The 22,026-nt window shown below is 51.8% G+C and overlaps 1 protein-coding gene across 3 annotated transcripts in view; it reads left to right on the plus strand.

The window, feature by feature from the left end:
• Positions 1-22,026, plus strand: part of TTC7A (tetratricopeptide repeat domain 7A) — a 120,806-nt gene that overhangs the window by 94,721 nt on the left and 4,059 nt on the right. For all 3 annotated transcript variants that reach the window (XM_053590212.1, XM_053590213.1, XM_053590214.1), the window contains 4 exons: positions 571-687; positions 3,555-3,652; positions 5,329-5,463; positions 13,331-13,533. In XM_053590212.1, the coding sequence (XP_053446187.1) occupies positions 571-687; positions 3,555-3,652; positions 5,329-5,463; positions 13,331-13,533 (553 nt within the window). The remainder of the gene's footprint in view (positions 1-570; positions 688-3,554; positions 3,653-5,328; positions 5,464-13,330; positions 13,534-22,026) is intronic.

A 22,026-nucleotide genomic window follows, 5' to 3' on the forward strand; every position in this document is an offset into this window, starting at 1 on the left:
CTCATGTATCCAGGGTTAGGAAGCAAAGTTTGCAATTCCATTTAGAAGTTAACAGGGCAGCTATTGTGTGCTATCAAGGTAGAAAGCAGAGCTCTGCCCCAGTGACCTTTTCACCCATCCCTTGCCTAACCTCACCCACAGATTCATAGTGACTTTCTGGGAAGGTCTCTTATCCAAGGCTATCCCAAGCCCCGAGGGGCATTTAAATATAAAGGCTGACCACACATGAGAGAGGACAAAGGATGCTGCTTAGCTGAGGATGTGGGTAGGAAGAGCAAGCCAAGAGCAGCAATCACCCTTGACACTGCTTCCAAGGTGGGTGAGTTAGTGTTTGGTCACTGGATGACACTGACAAGTGCAGGAGAGTGCTTCATGCTTTGGCAGCCAAAATGGAGAGAAACTGAGGCATAGGAAGAAAGCAAGCGGTCCGGGGAGATGCTGCTGCACTCATGGCACTCTACTGCCTATGTGCTGGGGAGGGGGGCAGATGGAGGGTGCCATGCTGGGGCAGAGTTCCCAGGTGAGAGGAGGCCCTGGCCAGGCTTGCTGATGGCCACTCCCTCCCCGCAGCCTGATGTTCACCAAGGTGAAGCTGGAGCAGCTACTGAAAGGCCCTGAGGAAGCCCTCGTGACCTGCAGACAAATGCTGCAGCTGTGGCAGAGCCTATACAGCTTCTCCCAGCTGGGGTGAGTGCATGTCCTTGTCCTTTGGGTTGCCAGAGGATGCTTGCCAGGGTCATTGTAAATTGAAGTTCAGAGTGGGAGGAAGGAAGAGAAATCATGGCTGAGCACCTGTTCCACGTGTTGGGCTTGTTGCTTTATCTTATACATTATCAGATTTTATTCTCAGCGCAGTGAGGGGAATGAAACTCAGAGACCTTATGCAGTTTGCCAGAGTCACTTGCTGGTGCTCTCTAGTGCTGGGCTTGAGCCCAGGTCTTCTGAGTCCCAGCCCCTGGAGTCTGTCACTTCTTTCCTGATTCCATATGGAGGCTAAAGGAAGAGGAGGTGGCAGGGTCCCGCACTTCTCCCCAGCCACCAGTGTCCATGTACCCTTTTTGCTGTTGTAGTCTCTGGCCTGGCATCAGCGCAGGGCACTCTTGTCTGGGATGCATTTGCAGAAGGTCTTTTCTCAAGCCGCATAGGATGCCTGGGCACAACCTGTGCGGCCCAAAGGGAAAGGGGGCCTCATACAGGTAGATTAGCTGCTCTTTGTGGACCTCTGGTCCCCAAGGCCTCCCCTTCTCTGGAATTGCTAGCTGTGTCATCTCCCTAAGGCCACAGGGGACCCTACTCTGGTGAGTATTTGCATTTTCACAGGGACTTATGGAGCTCAGAGGCTTTCAGTTTTCCCAGAAGAACATGTACAATGGCGAAATTTATAGGGGAGGCCCCTGGGTGATCAGGTGGGGTAAAACGCCCTGGGCAGGGTCAGCCCTCACTTTGCAGGCCTATGAGCCTAGGGGGGAAGAGCAGGACCAATGAGTGGAAGGTGCCCGAAGGAGGTTGTAGTTAAGGCACTTTTCAGAAAGGGAATGGGAGGTCTCCTGGCAGCTGGGCAGCCTGTGGGCAAGGACCAGACCCCTGTGCGAGGGAACTCACTGAGTTCAGGTGCCCTTACTCTTCCATTTCCTAGCTGGGGCCACTGGAGCAGGTGCACAGCTGGTCCCCTTTTGCTCCTTTTTGGATGGCTTGTCATCAGTGGTCAGTCATGGTCGGGCCCCTCTGAGCTGCAGCTTTGTCTACAGCACTGAAGGACCACCTATGCCTCCTGGGGAGCAGCAGAGCTGCTGGGCTGCTAGAGCTCACCACGGCAGCTCATTGGGCTAGGCTGCCAGAGCTCAAGTCCTTCCTGAGCACTTCTCCTGAGCTCCCCAACCCAGGGTAGTGCAGGATTACCTGGACTGGAAGCCTGGACCCAGTACCCTCCTGGCTTTCCCAGGAGTTAGGGGGGATTCTTTTTTGAACCTGAGGCCACAGATCAGAAATTAAGGCTTGGATCAAGGCCAGAATCCACAGCCTTAAGGTCTCACCTACCCCTCTCCCCCAGTGGCCCTACCTCCTGCTGAACCCCCTGGCACACCCCCTTCTTCTGCTCTGCCTGGGCCAGGCCCACTCTGCTGGTCTAAAGTTGTAACCATGGGCAGACCCCATCCAGATGCCCCTCCTTCAAGGAGCCACTGACTACCCAGCTCTCCTGGGAGTGTCTGCTAATTGCTCGGCCTGGACTGTCTCTTCTCCTCCTCTCCCCCTCTGGCTGTGAGGTTCTGCAAGATATACTGGCCTAGCACCAGGTGGCAAGTAGTCCTCCAGACAGGCTGTTTCCAGGGCCCTGGGAGAGGTCCCTTCACAGATAGGAGAGAAAGTAGGACAGGAGGCCACATCTCTGGGTCTGCCCGGAAACAGCCCAGCACCAGCACCTGCCCATGAGTCTCTCAAAGCAACCTGTGAGATGGATATGATCATGCCCATTTTCAGGATGAGAAAACTAAGACTTAGAAAGATCAAGTAGCTTTGCCAAAGGTCACAAAACTAAGAAGAGTGACCTGTGATTCTAACCTGGTGTCTCTGGCTCTTTTGCACCAGGCTTGGGTGCCACCTGGGAGTGGGAGGAAGGTGGCAGAGGAAGGGAGCCAGCCCGAGCCACTGTGTTTCATGGATGGTCTCCTGTAGTGCCCACTGAGATGGCTGTGCAGCCATAGGCCCAACCTGGGACCAGTGTGAGCTTGAATTAGTATGGCAGGGACACCCCAGACCCTGGCACTCTTTGTGGAACTATCGTCTTGGCTCCCTTCTCAAAGGAAGAAGCCTTCTGGCCAGGCTGGGCCTGCCTTCTCCTCTCCTCTACCTTCTGCCTCCATCCTCCTCTAAGTTTCCCCACCCAGCAGGGTTAGGGGCTCCCTCAGCATGGGACCGGGCTGGCAGGGGCTGCACATACCCCAGGATGGCCACAATAGGCTGTGCTGCCTTTCTGAGCTGGCACTCCTTCCTGGCTCCTATTTTGGGACAAGAGACACCCACACACACACCGGCAGTATGGGAGCTGGGGAATTGGGGGCAGGCGTTATTTAATCTGCCCCCCAAGGGCCCCCATGGCGCCTCTGGAGACCTCCCCTTACTTTGGGAGCCAGGATAGCTAGAGGCAGGGTGTGGCATCTGGTGCCTCCTCCCATGGGGTTAGGTTGGGGCACTTCTGGTGCCCTGGAAAGACCAGGCTTTCCTTGAAGACCATTGCCCAGATCCACTCTGCCTTCCACCCAGCTAGATGTTGTGAAGACACCGAAAGGTAGAAAAGACCTGGCCCTGGCTGGAGAGCTGCTGGCCTCACCCGCTTCAGAGGAGAGTACAGACAGGGTGGGAGGGTCTCCATTCCTCAGCCTATGTTTCTGGACCGTGCTGACCTGTCCTGCCTCTAGTGGTCTTCGTCCTTCCCAGTGTCTTTGGTTCTGTTCTCGGGCCTAAACTCTTGGTGTCCCAAAGCCTGCTGGGAGTGAGGATGCCTCATCCCTGCCGGCCCAAAACCTTACCGGGCCCTGCCCTCCCTTGCCTTTCAGAGGCCTGGAAAAGGATGGCAGCCTCGGTGAGGGCCTCACAATGAAGAAACAGAGTGGCATGCACCTGACCTTGCCCGATGCCCATGACGCAGATTCTGGTAAGAGTATGCCTGGGCCGCTGTCTGTGTGAGCCTATGGCTCTCCCAGCCTGAGAGCACTAATAGGGAGCAGCATCCACCCAGCTTGGCCAAACTCATCACTGCTCCTTGCCAGCTGCTGCCCAAGGGTCTTGGTGCTAAGGAACTATCCTGTTGCCTTTCAGAGCTGATCTTGGCTCTGGCTGAAGCTGGCTCCTGGCCCTGGGGTGGGCAGTGGGCAGCTGGAGTGGGCAAGGGATGAAAGGAGAGGAGCCGGGGTTGAGAAGATAGCTGTAGAGCACAGAAACTGTTTCCCCTTAGGCTAAAGCCAGAGGCCACAGTCCACCTAATGTCCCCAGCAGATCAAGTCAAATAGAAAGGAAAGAACTGAGCTGTTTACAAATCTAAGCTCAAAGCTGACTCTTTCCTGAAAAAACTCATCCTGAAACCCATGGCTTGTGAAATTCACATGAGTTCAGGAAATGCAAACTTAAACATTTTTTGACCGAGGACCTGATTAAAGTAGAACATCTTCCTTACAAACACAAGATTTAGTCAAGGGAATGAAAGTGAGCTGCAGTTAGTGGAACTGCTCTTTTTTTTTTCCACTTCTGTGGATATGAGCCAAGTTGCACCTTCGTTGTCAAGGGATAGAGTTAATTCCAGAAGGCAAACCTAACACCTGACTTTAGAGGCACATCTCAGGGGTGCTTGGCTGGTGTAGAGCTGCTGTCTCCAAGGGGGGAATGAGGGGTTGGGGGCAGGAGCTCCCTTGCAATTAGAGGGAAGAATTACGAACACAGTTATTAGGACTCCATGTTCACTTGTCTCATAAACTGAAATCATCTGTGGTTTGCCCTGAGGTCCCCTGAGTTTATTAGAGCCTTTATTGCCTCTGTGAGAGAGAAAGTGCTCACATTTCACCTGCATGGAATTATAAATGTCAACAGCTTACATATCCTGAACAGGGGCCCAGGTCACCAAGAATTGCCACGGGAAGAGGTTTTCCAGAGGGCACAGGTCTGACTTGAAATGCTACCCAGGGGTTTTTCACAGCACTGCCCCAAATGGGATCTTTACACATAGGAAATAGTAATACATACTTGTGAAAACAGAAAGTAAAAATAGCAAAAGGAAGAAAACTCATCCATAATTTATCCACCTAGCCCTTAATAAACAGCCTTTCACATTTTTTTCTGTGCCCGTATTTCTTTTTTATAAAAATGTGATCCTATTCTTTAGTAATTTGCTTTTTTTGTCTAACTATATGTGAACATCTTTCCATATTGATTTCTGATACCCATATTTAGATGTTGTTATTTTTAACCACTATAGCCTCACTTATTTCTTATCAGTCCCTGTTATTAGACACTAAGTAATTCCTATTATTTTCAGTGTTACAGGCAGTAGCAGAATGAGCAGCTCTGCTGACATGGGGTGATTGTTTTCCTAGTGGTAGATTCCTAGTGGGATCTCTGCCTGGTTGCCCTGTAGGGAGCCCCTCTCCTTAGCTTTGGGTGAGAAGATACGGTGGTCTGTCCCTGGTGGGTCTGGGTTACTTTATGGCCACCTGGCGATGCTATCTTGCCCTGCCTTAGTGCCCTGTCCTTCCCCATGGAACTGGGCAGTTACTGTTCCTGCAGCCTACAGTGTTTGGCACCCAGCTACTGCTCAGCCTGACCCCTCTTGCTCCACAGGCTCCCAGCGAGCATCATCCATTGCAGCCTCCCGGCTGGAGGAGGCCATGTCAGAGCTGACCATGCCGTCTTCAGTCCTGAAGCAAGGCCCCATGCAGCTGTGGACCACACTGGAACAGATCTGGCTCCAGGCTGGTGAGTGTCCCAGGTTCCGGCTGGGGAACCTGGTCCCAGTGACACCCACCTGCGTGCCTGCAGCTTACCCCAACTGTCAGAGCCCTATCTTGAGGAAGGGAGTGTATGGAGGTGAAGACCCCTGGCAGGGCTGATTGGCTAGATAGTACTTACAGAAAACGTTCCAGCTATTTCTCCTTTGCTTCGGGCAAGTCACTTCATCTATCTGGCTATGGGTTTCCTTCTCTGCCTAGTGGGGATGGTGCCTGCCTCTCACCTGGGAGAGCTTCTCTAGCAGCAGATACAAATGAGAGGGAATTTGAGGTCATGAGGGGCCACACAGATGGTCTTCTTAGTCTCACAAGCAGGCTTCAGACCCTGGAGGACTTCAGACCCTCATGGAGCACTAATGGAGTAGCTAAAGAAGAGGTGACGTGTTGAAGCCCCAACAAAGGGAGGGTCTGGGGGCAGAATTCATTGAAGGCAGGGTGGAGGTGGGTAACACTGAAGTTCTTATTCAGGTGACAGTCCCTCTTGATACTAATTGGTACCATTGCCACCATGGAGTTGGAAGGTTATCTCAGAGGCAGGCTTCAGAAAGCCAGCTTGGGAGTCACACAGATCTGGGTTCTAATGCCAGATAACTCTTGTGAGTCCTGATCTAAAATGAGCTGACTTGTGACAGAGTCAGGGTGGCACATAGTAGGTGCCCAGCTAATGCCCAGCTTGGCTTCTGTCTTGTCCATCACAGTCAAGGGAGAGGGAGAGGTGATCTGGGCCGGCAAACAGTTGAGTGTTCTAATGCTTAGGAGTGCCAAGGAGTGACTTGTCGGTTTGAAATGCTAACCTGAGGGTGTGTGAGAGGTGGATTGGAGTGGATGAGAGAGAACCAAAGCCAGAGATGACAAGTGAGTGCCTGAAAGAGATAAAATGGTGGCAGCAGCAGAAGATAGACTGAGTGGATTCTTAAAAGTGCACCAGACCTGAGCCTCCCCAGGGACACTGTGGGCCCCCACTGTTGGCCTGTGTTCTGATGGCCCTTCTGTCTGCCTGCTCCCTGCGTGCGGGCGGGGCTGCAGTCCCCCAGCCGGGGTGGAGAAGAAACTCAAAGTAGATGAATGAGCCCTTACCGGGACAGGGGATCTGGCCAGCCAGAGTTAGAATGTGCTTGTTAGCTGAGAATCCCAGCTTCCTGCTGCGTATTTCTCATGCATGGACACATTCGTGTTGCAGTATGCTCCTCCTCCCCCAATCCTAGGTTCTGAGTCTGGAAAAAAAAAAATTAAACCAGGATTCACAGCAAAGCTAGACTTGGGAGCATTTTAATAACCTGAATTCTGTTCCATATATCGTCTCAAGGTCACAAGGATCCTAGGGACATGTGGGGGCTGTGCTTGCTCCAGAATCAGCTTGTTGGGTCTTAAGTAGGAAGAGGAATGTTGGAAAATCCAGAAAGATATTGAATAAGGCCTCCCCTTCTGCAGAGATTCCTCTGTCTTCTTCTAAGACATGGAGCCCTAATACCTCCCGGCTGCACAGGGTGTGCAGAATGGAGCCCCAGCCCCTCAGGTACCTGGGGTAGAAAACTGTACCCAAACTGGGTCACCAACTTCAGTGATGCATCAATAATACGGTGATCAAATTCCAGAGCTGTGGGTTACCTGTGCTGGGGCTCCCAAGGCCTTTTGATTTAATGATTTGCTTTGTTTATTACCACCAGCAAATGAAAACGTTTTTGCATGTCACAACCCTGCTTACATTTCTCAGATAATATATTGCTTGATACTAGGCATGCTAGCATGTTCTGGTAACTACAAGTAAGGCCAACAGTCTTCTTAAAGCCTATAATTAGACGTGGGAGTGTGACTATAAACACAGCCTTCGATAATTTGCACATTAGCCCTTCTTCTCTGGACATTATCCTAGATATTCACTCCACAGAGGAGATCTCTGAGAACAGAATCTGAATGCTTTCATTGTGCCTCCAGATGAGGGCTGGGCAGTGTGGTGTTAGGAGGTAGGGTTTGTGTACGCGTATCAGATCCAGAATAGCAGTAGCTTACACAAGGTAGATGCTTATTTCTTAGCCATGTAACAATTCAGAGATGACAACCGTGAATGGGATAATAGCTCTGCTATCTCTAGGGTGTCACGCCTGTCCATGAGGTCCAAGATGACTCTGCCACATTCACATTTTAAGGCATAAGATAAACGAGGAAGGGAAGAAAGTGATGCAATGGTACATTTCAAAACTATTAAGAGTGTAATTGTGATGGATGTGTTAGTTCAATGTAAGCATTTCACATTGTGTATCAAATCAGTGAACTCCATAAATGCATCAATGTACAAAGTTATGATTTAATAAAAACAAAAGCACACACACACACAAAAAAAAACCGAGGATGAACCCTGGAATTTGCACGCTTCATTTCCCCTCATGACCCACGGGCCAGAACTTGGTTATTTGACTACCCCTAACTGCAAAGGACCCTGGCAAATGTCAATTCTGAGTGCTCATACCCCCCATTAGAAATCAGGGGATCTGTCATGATAGAAGAAGAGACCAGACTGGTTCACAGCCACCATGGCCAGGAAGGGAACCTGAGAAGGTGTCCTAGCTCGTTCATTCTGAGTACGGAAAAATTCCAGGGCAGTTTGCACCGTGAGCTCTCTCCCCTCCCCTGGCTGCCATCTTCACCCGCAAGCATTTATTGAGCACCTGTTGAATGAGGGCTGCCAGGACAGATCACAGGGCAATGACTTCCCTCCCCACCCCCACCTGACCCAGGCTAAGAATACTGTCATTAGCATCCCCACCCCACTCACCCCTGCCTAATGACTCCACCAGCTGCAGCAAATTTACAGGAAGGGAAAAAGATGCCTTTATCATTTTGAAATGAGCTAATCTCTCTGGTTTGGTTCAAGATAAACTGCATCCCAGTCTGTTTGGCATTAAGTTCCATCCTGAACTTACTCTTTGGTTGGGAAATGTCATATCTTTCCTCTCCCAACTCTTGCCATCCTCCCCTCCCCTCCCCTCCCCACCCCAAGCTTCCTTCCCATTCCAGTCCAATATGAGAAGCTCACGGACTTAAGAATGAGTTGCGGGTGCCTCTTGGGAAGCAGGTCTGTGAGAGAGTGGGAGAGGTACTGAGCCACATAGATGCTCCAAGATCAGGGTGTCAAGACATGCTTTCCAGAAAAGCAAGACACACACCCCCACACACAGAGCACTTATCTCTGGGAGCTGGCAGTGGGCCAGAGATGGGTGTAGGGCGAGAGTTCCCCAGTCCTGGAGGGCACATGAGAAGCTCTGGGCTTTCTCTGGGTTTGGGGACACTGGCCTTAGTCTCAACTCCTGGATGCCAGGCTGTTGCAGTCTGGGCACAGGTGCCCTGGCCTGCAGGTGGAAGCTACCCCAGCTGTCAGCTGGGCAGATGAGGAAGCTGGGGTGCATGTTTATTACCAAAGCCTGGGCGAGAAGGAAGCCAGCGCTTGCCCTGGTCCTGTACACAGAGGGCTCTTTGGTGTCCCTCTTTCCTCTCTGTCCTTTGCCCTGTCTTCCTGTGCTCTCCCTTCTTTTCCCAGGTCCCCACCCTGCTCATTCCCTCCTGCCTTCATTCAGTGCCTTCTTCCCACGTTTTCCTCTTCCCTTGCTCCGGCCTTTTCTTTCCTCCTCCCAGTTTCCTGAGCCAGCACAGAGGCCACCCCCAGGATAGACCCACGCAGCCTCGACTGCCTGTGCTCTGGATCCTGAGCGGGAGGGTCTTGGACTTTTGGGTTTCCATTGTTGGATTCTTGATCTTTCTCTGTTCTAGCTCCTTGATCTCCTCTCCTCTTCCTCCCTCATGCTCTCTCCACCTTCCTTCTTTATTCTGGGTGTCCATATATCCTGAGGGTCTGCTCCACGGGGAGGGATGCTTCCTTATTTCATTTGGATCACCAAAACTGCTCACTGATGATTAAGGCCAGCCAAGGTGGTTTCCTTTTAGGACTTGACCTATTTCTCCCCTGTTCTGGGGCTCTGAGTTTTGAGGCTTCCTCCCCTTTCTGAGGCCTGGGGGAGCCTCTGTATAGGAAGCATCTCCCATGGGGCCAGTCTGAGGGCAGGGCCCTGCCTGCCTAGGGCTGTGGAAATAGCTCTGGAGAATAGGCCCATCCCTCAACCTGGGGAGAGGGAGAGCCTTGGGTTTGGCAGGCATGTTAGGAAGACTGGAACCAGCTCTGGGTGCAGGGTTAGACCAGGATGTCTCAGAGAAAAATAATAAAAGGGCCTCTTGCAAAGCTCCAGGGAACAGATGTTTTCCATTTGTAGCCTGCAGAGAGAAAGCACAGAGAGGAATGGGGTGGAGAGAGAGGGAGGGAGGAAGAAGAAAACCGGAGGCACGCAGGCAAGAGAAGAGGTCAGGAGGTAGGCAGGGAGGAAGGGGAGAGCAGAGCAAGTCAGAGGGAGGAAGAGAGAGTTAGGGACTGTAGGGACAGGGAGGGCCCTCTGACACGGGGGTGCAGCAAGGCCATTTTGCTGGGATGGCGACCTTGACAAATGAAAATTCAAGGAAAATCTGGTGAGCATTCACTCAGCCCTGGCTACAGGAGGCCAGGATGGGCATGGGCACCACTGGGTCCTGGCAGCCAGGGCTGGGCCGGAGAGAATCAGGGCACAGTGCCATGGGTCACTGCCGTACCCACACTATCTGGTGAGCACCATGTTGGTAAAGCAGTGAGCGGAGCCCAGGCATCTGCCCAGGGATAGTGAGGCCAGGAAGAGAGGTACACTGCCTCTCCCAGACCTGTGGGCCTGTCTGGAGGTCAGAGGCCCCACCTGGGGGCTGAATCTTCAGGTGCTATCTACAAGGCAGCCAGGAGGACCCAGGAGGCCCCAGTCCTCTGGTTCTGTGTCACAGCTTCCTGCCTAACTGGTGTGAAGCCCTTCAGAGCAGAGCATTACTACCTACTTTTCAGGATCAGTTCTCTGGTGTGTGGCCAGCCCAACAAGGCCCAGGCCCTCCAGAAGACCCAGAGTCTAAGGCAGGCGGGATTAGCAGCAGGTGGTGCCCCTTCTAATTGAAATCTGTTGATGTGAATGCACAAGGTGGAGTCCCCAGGAGGGGACCAGGGACAGCCTCTGGAGACAGGGTGGCAAGTTGTAAACAGCATTAATGAGCCATGCCAGGGCCAAGTGGGCCAGGCCAGGAATAAGACTGCTAGGACAAGGTCTAGGGGAGTGGAGAGCTGACCCCCTGGGCCCTTAGCTGAGCCACACTTGGTGGCGGTGGAGGAAGCAGCTGCCCACTAACACCCACACCCACATACTTCTGCTTTTCCCAGCTCCTCTTGTGCCCCTGAGGGATTCTGCTGCAATGGAGCTGGGCTCTGCAGGTCAGCACAGTGTCCCTCGTCCTCATTGCCAATCCAAATGCCTCTGCAGCCTTCAGGCTCCAGTGCTCCTGAGTGCCCATGTGACACCCAGGATTTGCACTAGTCACTCCACTTCCCTGGGTCTCAAGTAGTTTAGTGGCTTAGCTGCCCCCTGCCCTACCCCTACTCCTCCTCCTCCTAGTGGAAGGACCAGGCACTCAGTCAGTACTCAGTAATTATACACTATGCAAACAACCTGTTCAAGACCCCCCAGCAGCAGCTCAGCAGCAGAGCAGGGAAGGGGAGCTGAGGCTGACCACCAGGCCACCCTCCCTGCAAGACTCTGGGTTCCAAGCCCCCATTTCCTGGCTTCACCTTCCTGTGCTGTCTGCCTTGGGAATCTCCATTTCAACCTGTCTCCAGGGACAAGAGCCTGCATTTCAATGCCTCGCCATGTTCTGGGAGCCCGGCTTCTCTTTGTTTATTTAATTCTCTGATGCTTGCAAGTTCTCATTTCCAGTAGAGAAAAAGAGCACCCTTGCTCAAAAAGCTCTCTGTGGTATTTTAGGATGTGGCAAGCTACTTGGATTGCACAATGAACCTTAGGCAGCGTTCAGGCTAAGTACCCTGAGTGCTGTGCATTGCAGTCCAGGCCCTAGTTAGGCCTCCTTCCTGCTGCTTATTGGGACAGAAAGGGAGGGTACCTGGGCCTGGGTTTCTCACCTCTCTCGGGGAGCTTCCCTTGGGAATATCTCTTATCTACCCGAGCCTGGACATAATCTGAACTGGGGTAACCTCAGCTCTCAGCCTTTACTAAAACAGTTCTTGGCAAAAGAACAGTCAGATTCTGCTGGCCCTCTGGGCTCCCCATCTGTGTCTCCATTCTGAGCCCAGGGGCTGCTTTGAAAGGAAGGTGAGTGTCCCATCAGGCCCACCAGCAGCATTGCCAAAAACACCGGCCATGGGGCACACCTGTGCTAGCCTGGGCTGCTCGTGCTCTGGTTGATCCCTTCCTGCCCGCTGGCCCACAGCACTGTGTCTACTTTGGAGGAAGGAGGAGAAGCTGCTGGAAAGTGCAGACCTGGCTCTGCCCATTCTCACCAAGGAAAGGGGACAAGGTCCTCACCTCCTTGGCCTGTTTCTTTCTTTTTTTTTTTTTTTGAGACAGAGTCTCACTTTGTCGCCCTTGGTAGAGTGCTGTGGTGTCACAGCTCACAGCAACCTCAAACTCTTGGGCTTAAGTGATTCTCTTGCATCAGCCTCCCAAGTAGCTGGGACTATAGATGCCCGCCACAACACCCAGCTATTTTTTTTTTTTAATTTTTTTTTTTTGGGGGGTGTAGTTGTCATTGTTCTTTGGCAGGCCCGGGCTGGGTTCAAACCTGCCAGCTCCAGTATATGTGGCTGGTGCCCTAGCCACTGAGCTACAGGTGCTGAGCCATTGGTTTGGTTTTTTAAATGGGAATCCTGGTAGTATGTGCCTCCCTCCAAGACTCTCGTGAGGCATTTGGCTCATCAGCTCTCAGGGCAGGGGGTGGTCCTTGTAGCTGTAACGCACATTGCTCTGCACCCTGCTCTGCCCAGGGCAGGCGCTCCCTGAGTTTTTTCTTCCTCATCTGTCCTGGGTGGGGGGATCACTTGCTTCTGTCTGGGCTCTGAGCACATTCCCACCTTCTGTGAGCCCCTCCTAGAAGGCTGAGAGGCCTCGAGGAGAGTCACCTCATCTGCTTCTGTCACTTTATTCCCAGACACAAGTGAATAAATGAAGTGAAGGGACATGGAAAAAGAGGTCAGAGTCACCTGAGCAAGCTCCTAGCTCCAGGGGACACTATGCTTCTACTTACAGCCAGACTCTGAAGCCAGACATCTTATGCACACGCTGGCTTCCTCACTGACTCTGCCCAGGGCCTTGGGCAAGAGCCTTAGGCAACCTGTCTGCCCAGACTTCTCCCTACAGTGGGGAAACAGCTGGGTGCGGTGGCTCATGCCTGTAATCCTAATCCTAGCACTCTGGGAGGCCAAGGTGGGTAGATTGCCTGAGCTCAAGTTCAAGACCAGACAGAGCAAGAAGGAGACTCCATCTCTAAAAATAGTCAGGTGTTGTGGCGGGCACTGAAGTCCCAGCTACTTGGGAGGCTGAGGCAAGAGAATCCCTTGAGCCTAAGAGTTTGAGATTGCTGTAAGCTGTGACACGACAGTACTCTTCCAAGGGTGACAAAGTAAGACTGTGTCTCAAAAAATTAATTAATTAATTAAAGTGTGGAAACAAAAGTACTTGTTCTGCAGGTTTTGTGAGCGCCCACTGAGCCTCCACTTGGTGTGGAGCACTTCATAAGGTGCCAGACAGACGAAGCACTCAGAAAACATCCCCTGGTGTTCCCACTGCATTCCACAGCCAGTTTGTCCCATGCTGTGACTCGGTGGGATACTGTCCGTCACCTAATACCAGTTCCAACTCCAGGGATGTGGAGGGGGCTGCTGCCTCAAGTCCCCACTGCTCACACCTCCCACCACCCTTCTGGTTTTGCAGCTGAGCTATTCATGGAGCAGCAGCACCTCAAAGAAGCAGGTTTCTGCATCCAGGAGGCAGCGGGGCTCTTCCCCACCTCTCATTCAGTGCTCTACATGCGGGGCCGCCTGGCCGAGTTGAAGGGCAGCTTGGAGGAGGCCCAGCAACTGTACAAGGAGGCGCTCACGGTGAACCCGGATGGGGTGCGCATCATGCACAGCCTGGTGAGTCAGGCCTGGCCCTCCCTACTCACCCCTCCCACAGCCTTGGGGCCCTGGGCCCCCTTGTCCCTCCACTGCCCAGCTCCACTGCCTGCCACCACCCTGTTGCTACCATGGCCTGGTGTCTGTAGGCAGGTGCCTGCCTCCCTTTTCTGCTGGGAGAGGCGGCCTTCCCCTCCTTTGTAGATGCAGGCCATTCACCTTCAATTTTTTCTTGTTGAAAAAAGTCTAGAAGAGCTGGCTGATATTCTTTGTGGCTTCCTTTTTGCTGTTAAGTTTCTGATGATCTAGCCCCAAAGGCTTTCTTTGTTATTCATCAGATCCTTTCCCTGGATACTAATCCAGACTCTACTAGAGACCAAATGTTCTTTCTTCTGGGAGTCCGCAGAACCTCCTTGATCACTGCCTCCTCCCTTCCAGAGGAGCTCCACACCTCCTTGATGGGATTCAGGGGTGCTCTGGGTAGGCTGTCATATCAGCCCTAACTGAAGCTCAGATTGAGAATTGTCCATGAGGTGGTAAGAGGGTCCAGCAGCTCCTGGTCCTAGGTCTTGGGTGCCTAGGGTGCGGTGCTTGGAGGATGATCTGAGGCTGGGAAGCAGAGGTTGGTCTTGTCCAGGTCTTGCCTCTCTCTACCTGAGTGAGCATGGGCAAGTTGGCTACCTTTTCTGAACCTTGGTTTTACTTATTTGTCCAGTGAGCATTCTCTGGTCCAAGAAACATTTGTTGAGTACCTGCTGTGACAGGTGGTATGGGAGAACCTATAGATTACTGTCTTCTCCCTGTGCTGCTTCCACCGAGCAGGTTTCAGCATAAATGTCGTGATCCGGAATGCCCCTTGTAAAAGTGCTTTGAGAAGGGCGGCGCCTGTGACTCAGTGAGTAGGGCGCCAGCCCCATATGCCGAGGGTGGCAGGTTCAAACCCAGCCCCGGCCAAACTGCAACAAAAAAATGGCCGGGCGTTGTGGCGGGCGCCTGTGGTCCCAGCTGCTCGGGAGACTGAGGCAGGAGAATCGCGTAAGCCCAGGAGTTAGAGGTTGCTGTGAGCCCTGTGACACCACGGCACTCTACCCAAGGGCGGTACAGTGAGACTCTGTCTCTACAAAAAAAAAAAGTGCTTTGAGGAGAATGGCCATTAGGGTGTCCTTGACATCTATCACCTAGAGAACACAGAAGGATCAGGAGATTGACTCTGGAGGGGGCTGAAGGGTCACGATTGCCAAGAGGGGTCTGATTTGCCCGTGAGTAGAAGCCACAGGGAGTTAGTCTTCAATGCAGTGTCGGGAAAGATGTCACAGCTCTTAGCGTGGCCCAGGATGATGATACTCAATGATACTCTGGAGAGGATGTTGCCAAAAGACTGGAAACATCACGTGGGAAAGAGCCAGATCAGGTTGTCTTTGTAAGGTTCTTTCTTTCTAACCGAGGGTCCTTGAAAATGGAATAGAACAGAAGCTCCCAGCTCAGCTATCATTCCTGCTGCCTGATTTCTAACAGGCCTGTGTGAATGTTCAGCCTCAGCTGAGGAGAGCCCATGCAGTGACCACACCCCCTGGCTCATGTCCCCTCCCAAATGGCTCCATATTGCCTTCCAGTCAGCTCAGCAAATGTTTGGTTTTTGCAAGGCATATCGTCCTTCCTCCTGCAATTTAGACATTAGCTTCTATGATAAATGCCTCGCCGGAGGTCACATGGAGAAACTTGATTAGAGCGATGGGAGGGAGGATGTGGGCTCTATCATTAGGCCTGCAGCCAGCAGAGACGTCTGCCTTCCACCGCATTCATGGATGTGAGCCTATAGTCTAAGCCCCTAAAACCCAACAAAATCCAATAATGAGTACAATTTTGAAGTAACACTGTACCATTTTTCATTTATGCTTATTATTGTTTATAGCTATTTTACTGAGATTGAAGCAGTTTCCAAGGGCGGGTTTCCATAGTAACTGAATAGCTGTCCAGAGTGGCCCCCTGCAGATGTTTCTGAAATAGTCCCTTTTCTCTTCCTGGGGTGCCTTGCTGATTTGATGAAACTGGAGCAACTTGGAGCCAGACCTGCCCTCTTTTAAAGTTATAAGCAACCAGAGGGGCAGTTGGCTCATGCGTGGGCGACCCAGCCCCTTTCCACACGCTCTATGTCTGCCTGCCAGCATCCCACACATATGCCTAAAGAATAGCAGATTTTAAGCCTGGGGAAGATTTACTAAGCACTCCTTTTCTGAAGTAATGTGAATACTTTGGTAATGTGAATACTTTGTTGATCTCAAGTGTTCCCAGATCTAAGTGTCTTCCCTGTGCTGGCCCGGGACTCAGGACATTGGGATCCCATTCTGACTCATTCATTGGGTGATTAGGAAAAGACACATTTAATGTCCTTCCTCTTGATGCCCCTTTATAAATGGATGATGAACAGCTCTTCCTCCCATCAAGCACAGATGCAGCCTTGGAATCTTTTGCAACATGATATGACATGATGGGATACCAGTCGGTCTAAGGCAGTGTGACATCTGTGTAACAGATTCATTGTAAACATAATAGAGAGAGACACACACACACATCAGGTATCTCAGACCTTGTGAACTCTAGAAATTGATACAGCCTTGGAGAATTGTCCAGAGGAAGGAACGTGGAGGGAACTGGTATCCCCCTGTGGAGTCACTGCCAAGGCAGGCTTCCAGGGAGGACACCCGGGCCTTACCATGCCATTGCAGCCTTATGAGGACATTGGCCTTTGGCAGGTATAAGGGGAAAGAGTTTCCCCTCCCCTGAGAGCACAGCTGCCCACTAGCCTGGGCTGGAAGGGCTCTGCCCCCTGAGGTTGCACGTGAGTCCCGCTCCCTGAGATCTGAGAAGAACAGAGTGTAGATATCCTTAGTGTGCTGTGTGGGTGCCACATTCAGCCCTACAGTCCTCAGAGAGGACTTGGCTTGTCTCTGCTCTGCCACCTCCCAGAGGCTAAAGAAAGCTAACTAAGAGTTGAAGGCTTTGCTTTTGGGAGATCTGGTGTTTCTAAAAATATAAATTTCGGCCCAGGAGCTGTCATGTCCCTGTCTTGTCCTCCCTGTCCCAGATAACCATGGGAGATGTATCCATGATTCTAGCTCCACCATGGTTTCCACCAGACTAGGCAGGAACGAGGGGCTACTTTTACAGTCTGCCCAGGGAACTATGCATATAGCAATGTCTACAGGACTTTGTCCATCAAGTTCTGGTTCTGCAGGCTGCCGCCTACACTGGGCCCAAGGATGGCCAAGGACCTTCAGGAGACTGGCAAGTGTGAAAAGAAAAAGGCGTGCTCTCTGCAGATGCAAATCAAATCTCAGGAGTGGGTCTGCCCGTCTGCAGTGCCATCTTAGCCTTCCCTCCAGGAAGCTGGAAACCCCACTCAGCTAGGATATTTGGAACCTAATTTACTGGTGGAAGAATTTAGTCAAGAAAGAGAAGCCTGAACTTTACCTGCCTACCCCTGAGGAAACATGAGGATGCCAGCAGGGTCCATCTAAGATTAACAGGAATGGATGGTTCCTTGAAAGAAAGCTCAAGGTGCTTGGCTAGGAAGGAACCCAGTTGGTTAGCACTCAGCCCTTGGAGCCTGCCTCTGCCCCGCCCCCTCCCAGGATACTCCCTTCACCGAGTACCCCCAAACCAGGGACCCCACACAGTGACTGAGAGACTTCCCAGGAGGGGCTTCCTTTGAGGTCTCCTGACCTTCATGATGGGTGGGTCAGTGTGTGTTCCTGAGGGTGAGATTAGAGCATCCCATGGAATATTTGACTTGACTTGGTTGCCCCATATTGGGGAGGAAAAAATAATTTTCCCTCTATGCTTCTAAGTTCTTAGCTGGGACCCCGTAACAAAAGATAGATTAACAAGGCAAAAAGAGACAAATTTATTAACATGTATACCTAATGTATACATGGTAGATACTTGGAAAAATGAGAAAATCTTAAAGAGATGGCTTAGAACTCTGGCTTATCCAGCATCTTCAACAAAAAGCAATATAATTTTAGAGAATAATGAGACAAAGGAAAGGGACCTCGGGTCTCTGGGGACAGCAAATTATAGCAAGACAATAAATGCAAAACTAATAGTAGACAGGAATATTTAGTGAGCTTCTGGTGCAGTCTCCAAGTTGTCTTCGATGATGAGCCTTTGTCCTTCCTGGTAGAGAGGGAAGAGGGACATCCTTGTAAATTTATGTCCTGCTTTTAGACAAATGAGGGAAAGAGCAGAGAGCTTTTCTTGTTTCTGCTTCTTTTCAGTTGCTTTCAGCTCAAAATAATCCTTATGCCAAAGTGACATATTTTGAGGTAGCATATTCTGCTACCCTTTGGCAGCCGCTGAAGGAAGTTCTAGCCCTGCCGTAGACCCACCCACTCTCCCTGCCCTCAGCTTTGCTGAGGGGAGTGTGGAAGCTTTGGTGCAGCCTGTCTGCATGGCAAGAGGCAGCTTGAAACTCTCAGGCATGAGTGAGCAGGAGAGGTGTTTGTGGACGGGCTCTGTCCTCCTCTCCCAGGGACACTCTGGAGGGGAGGAGTTTCTTGGCCCCTCCCCTGCGCTCTCAGGGGCTCTGCTCTCCAGAACCTTCTCCTCAGGCATCTGCTGCACAGGGAGACTGCCTCGCAGGAGCTTCGGCTCTGATGTGATTCCCGGGATGCAGTTTCTGAAGCACTCCTGGTGTGTGCCCCAGCCTTTTCTCTCTCCAAGTATCCCTGGAAAGACAGGAAGACATGCTGCTGTTATCCGCAGCCCCTTGGTGAGCGTGTGCTGGTGAATTGTTCCCTGCTGCTTCCAGTGCAGGGCAGGCTGCTTGATTCTTTAAGTGGGTTTGGGGGATCAAGAACTTGGCTATGGGCCCAGAGCTCCTCACCCCACTCACAGCACAGCACATAGTCCTCTGAAGCTCCCAACCACCACCCCCACTGTCTCCTTTAGGAGGGACCTGGGTCCCCAAGGTATCCTTTCCATTCTGAGGTTCTGGGTTGGGCCTTTTTAGGTGCTCCAGGAATCTAATGAGAAGATTGTAGTTTCTAAAGGCAAAGAGGTGAACTCTGGCTACAAAGGGCTTCATCTATTGTCATCCCACTCCTTACCCTCAGCTGGCCCCCACCTTAGTCCTGCAAAGCAGGACCAGACATGAAAGGTGACAAACCTAGGACAACCAGCCCTCAAGTTATGGGGGCACTTGAGGATTCTTCCTTCACTGGATATCTTAGTCTATTTTGTGTTGCTGTAGCAAAACACCTGAGACTAGGTAGTTTATAGTGAACAGAGACTTCTTTGGCTTGCAGTTCTGGAGGCTGGGAAGCCCAAGATCAAGGGGGCACATCTGGTAAGACCTTCTTGCCACATCGTCTCATGGTGGAAGGTGGAGTATAGGAGAGCACATGAGGGAGAATAGGGCGAATTCATTCTTTTACCAAAGCAAACTCTGGAGGTAACCTATTCATGAGGCTCTGCCCTCTTAAAGGTCCCATCTCTCAGCTCTCTTGATTAGGGATTAAGTTTCTATCACATAAATTTTGGAGGACACATTCAAAACATAGTTTTTTCTTCTATCCAATTGGGATAACAATTTAGGCTTTTGTGACCTCAAGGGGTAGTTTTAGGACTCCGGTGAGCTGAGAAATTTGAGTCAACATTAGACATTTTTTGTCACTATTCACATAGGAGATTTGGTGGCCTATGGCCTGAGCCTGGACCCCGCCTTTAGCCAGGCTGATTTCTGTTGGACCACATTTACTGTGGGATAAAGGTCTTTGCCCCAAAGGCCCTATGCTGCCACGTGGCCCATGATGCAGCAGGGTACTGAGAAGGCAGGAAAGAGGTGCTGGGCAGGAACAGGGACTCAGAGCCCTTCAGATTGAGTCTAGCATTGGTTGGCTAAGACAGTTTTTAAGGCTACAGTGTCTGAGCTGAATCTGGAGGAAGTGCCTGCGAGTTGGAGCATGGCCTTCAAGTCCACCTGACCTGGACTTGATTCCCACTTTGCCTTTACTTGCTGTTTAACCTTGGCTAAGTTCCTTAACCTCTCAAGACCTCAGTGTTCTCATCTGTAAAATGGGGATTTCTATGACAAGTACCTGGGGCAATTGTTAGAATTAGATTAAATAGTTAAAGTAAGTCAGTGCTCTAGTGGTCAGGGTTATTTTTACCTTTTTCTTTTTGAAGTAGCTGCCAGGCCATTTTCAAAGGCTCTTGGTTTGCAGAGGAAAGTGGAAGCCTTGTGCCATGCCCCAGAGACTCAGCACGACAAAGCCATTTGGTCCTCACTGAGTCCACCAGGGGAATTCAGCCAAGGTTCAGATGTTCAGCTCATGTCCCCCAGCTGCTGTGGATGGAACAAGAATGTACATGGTACAAGGGCTGACCTTAGCTAAAGGGGAGGGCAGCCTGCTTTGTCGTGGGGAATCTGAGTCAGGGGACAAGGGAGATACACTAGTTAATCCCAGGCCACTGGAGCAGAAGCACGGTAGGGAACCAGCTCTGGGGAGGCCCTGTGTGCCCAGGCTCTGGCTTATAGTCACACCAGGTTAGCTTGGCATCTATTTCCTGATCCTCAGGAGGGAAGGCGTCCTGACCAGGTGAGGAGTAAAATTCCCTGTCTGGCCTTCTGGAGGTTTCCCGATGCTAAACGAGGCCACAGTGCACAGAACACAGGAGTGTGTCGGTGCCCAGGGGCCTCTGCTTCCCATGCCCCCTGTCTCAGGGTCCAGGATGCTCTACCTACTCTAGGCTTCTCCCTCCTTGTTCATTTCTTGAGCTGTGGCAGGTGGCTTAGAGGGGTCCAGGCTACTTGAGGAAACAAAAGTACCCAGAAGTCATGCCCTGGCTCACCAGCTCTAGTAGATGTGGAGGACTGCCTCTGTTTGGCAGGAAAGGCCAACAGGAGTGTCTTGGCCATTGACCTCCTAGTGAATCCTCTCTTTTTTTTTTTTTGAGACAGAGTTTTACTTTGTCATCCTCGGTAGAGTGCCGTGGCATCATAGCTCACAGCAACCTCAAACTCTTGGGCTCTAGCGATTCTCTTGCTTCAGCCTCCCAAGTAGCTGGAACTACAGGCGCCTGCCACAATATCCAGCTATTTTCAGAGACAGGGTCTCGCTCTTGCTCAGGCTGGTCTTGAACCTGTGAGCTCGGGTAGTCCACCCACCTCAGCCTCCCAGAGTGCTAGGATTACAGGCCTGAGCCACTGCACCTGGCCAAGTTCTCTCTTCTTTACCCATGCCAGTCCTGTCTGAGGTCATGCTCCCTGATGGAAAAGTAGGGGAGAAGGGAGCGGAGGGTTCTGCAGACCCTGACACCTGCTCGCTGATGTCCTAGAGGCCCTTCCCGACCGCCTTATCCCTGTGCTGTTACCCCAGCTCAGGACTTTTTGAAGACCTCAGCTGATGTGTGGGTTCCTGAAGTCCATCACCAACTCTGATGAAAAAGCCAAGAGGACAGTTTTTGGAAGCCTTTTCATAGATTTAGTTCAGAATGATAGCTGAACACTGTTGATTTAATTTATATCCCAGAATCAATTCTGTCAAGAAAGGGGTCAGAAAGACTCAGGAAACCTTGTCCACAGCCCTCACCCCAAACAGGCTATTACCCGTCTTAGGCTATGCCTCCTGCCCAGAGAGGGGAGCTTCTGTGACTGGGGCCCCCTACACTCTTCCTCTTCTAGGGCTCACATCTAGAACCTGAAATCCAAGGTCTAGCCATAGCCTCCTGACCTAGCCTCAAGGGCCGGGCCAGACAGTGCTGCAGGGTGGGCAGAGCCTCTGCCAACCAAAACGTGATGCTAGCTAAGAAAGAAGAGGAGAAAAGCCCCAACCCCCTGCCCAGAGGAGGGGGTGCAGGAGGGGGCTGATCCCCTTCCTGCTAGATCCTCAGATTCTGGAGTCCCCCACCCTCTCTCTGGTCAAGCCATTCCTGAGCCTCTCAGCTTGGCCCTTGGCCTTCCCCTGTGAAGACAGACAGCCCCACCCAGCCACAGAGGCCTGCTGGCGCTCTCTGACATCTCACCTGCAGAGGACCCAGGAAGAAGGAGGAATAGGCATGGGTTTGGCCACACAAGCATAGGTACCCACTACCACAGGACACCCCTTCTGAGGCCTTTTTCAGCAGGCATGAGCATATCAGCCAGGTGTTGGGGTAGTGTGCCTTTCCCCAATGGGAAGTGGGATCTTGGAGCTGCCCCAGTTCCAGGAGTGCTGGGATGATGTGAGGGTTGGTCCTCAGCCCGAGAGTTGCCTCAGTCCAGTCCTGGTCTGGTTGGGCAGGTTGAGGCAGACACAGCTGAGAGAATAGGGAATGCTGAGATCCTGGAGCAGGGCTGGAAGGTAAGCCTCCCTGGGAGGGTGTGTTTCTGCTCTGGGGTGGTTAGAGGGAGTCCTCTCCAGAGCAGGCTCCTCCCTGCAGTCCTAGTGTCCTCAGATGGGGGCTCCAGGGACCACAAAGCTCTGGCAGCCTCTAGCTGATTCCCAGCTTCCCAGCTGGAAGGGCTGTTACAGA

This window comes from Nycticebus coucang, chromosome 4 (genome assembly GCF_027406575.1).
Source record: "Nycticebus coucang isolate mNycCou1 chromosome 4, mNycCou1.pri, whole genome shotgun sequence".
NCBI lineage: Eukaryota > Metazoa > Chordata > Mammalia > Primates > Lorisidae > Nycticebus > Nycticebus coucang.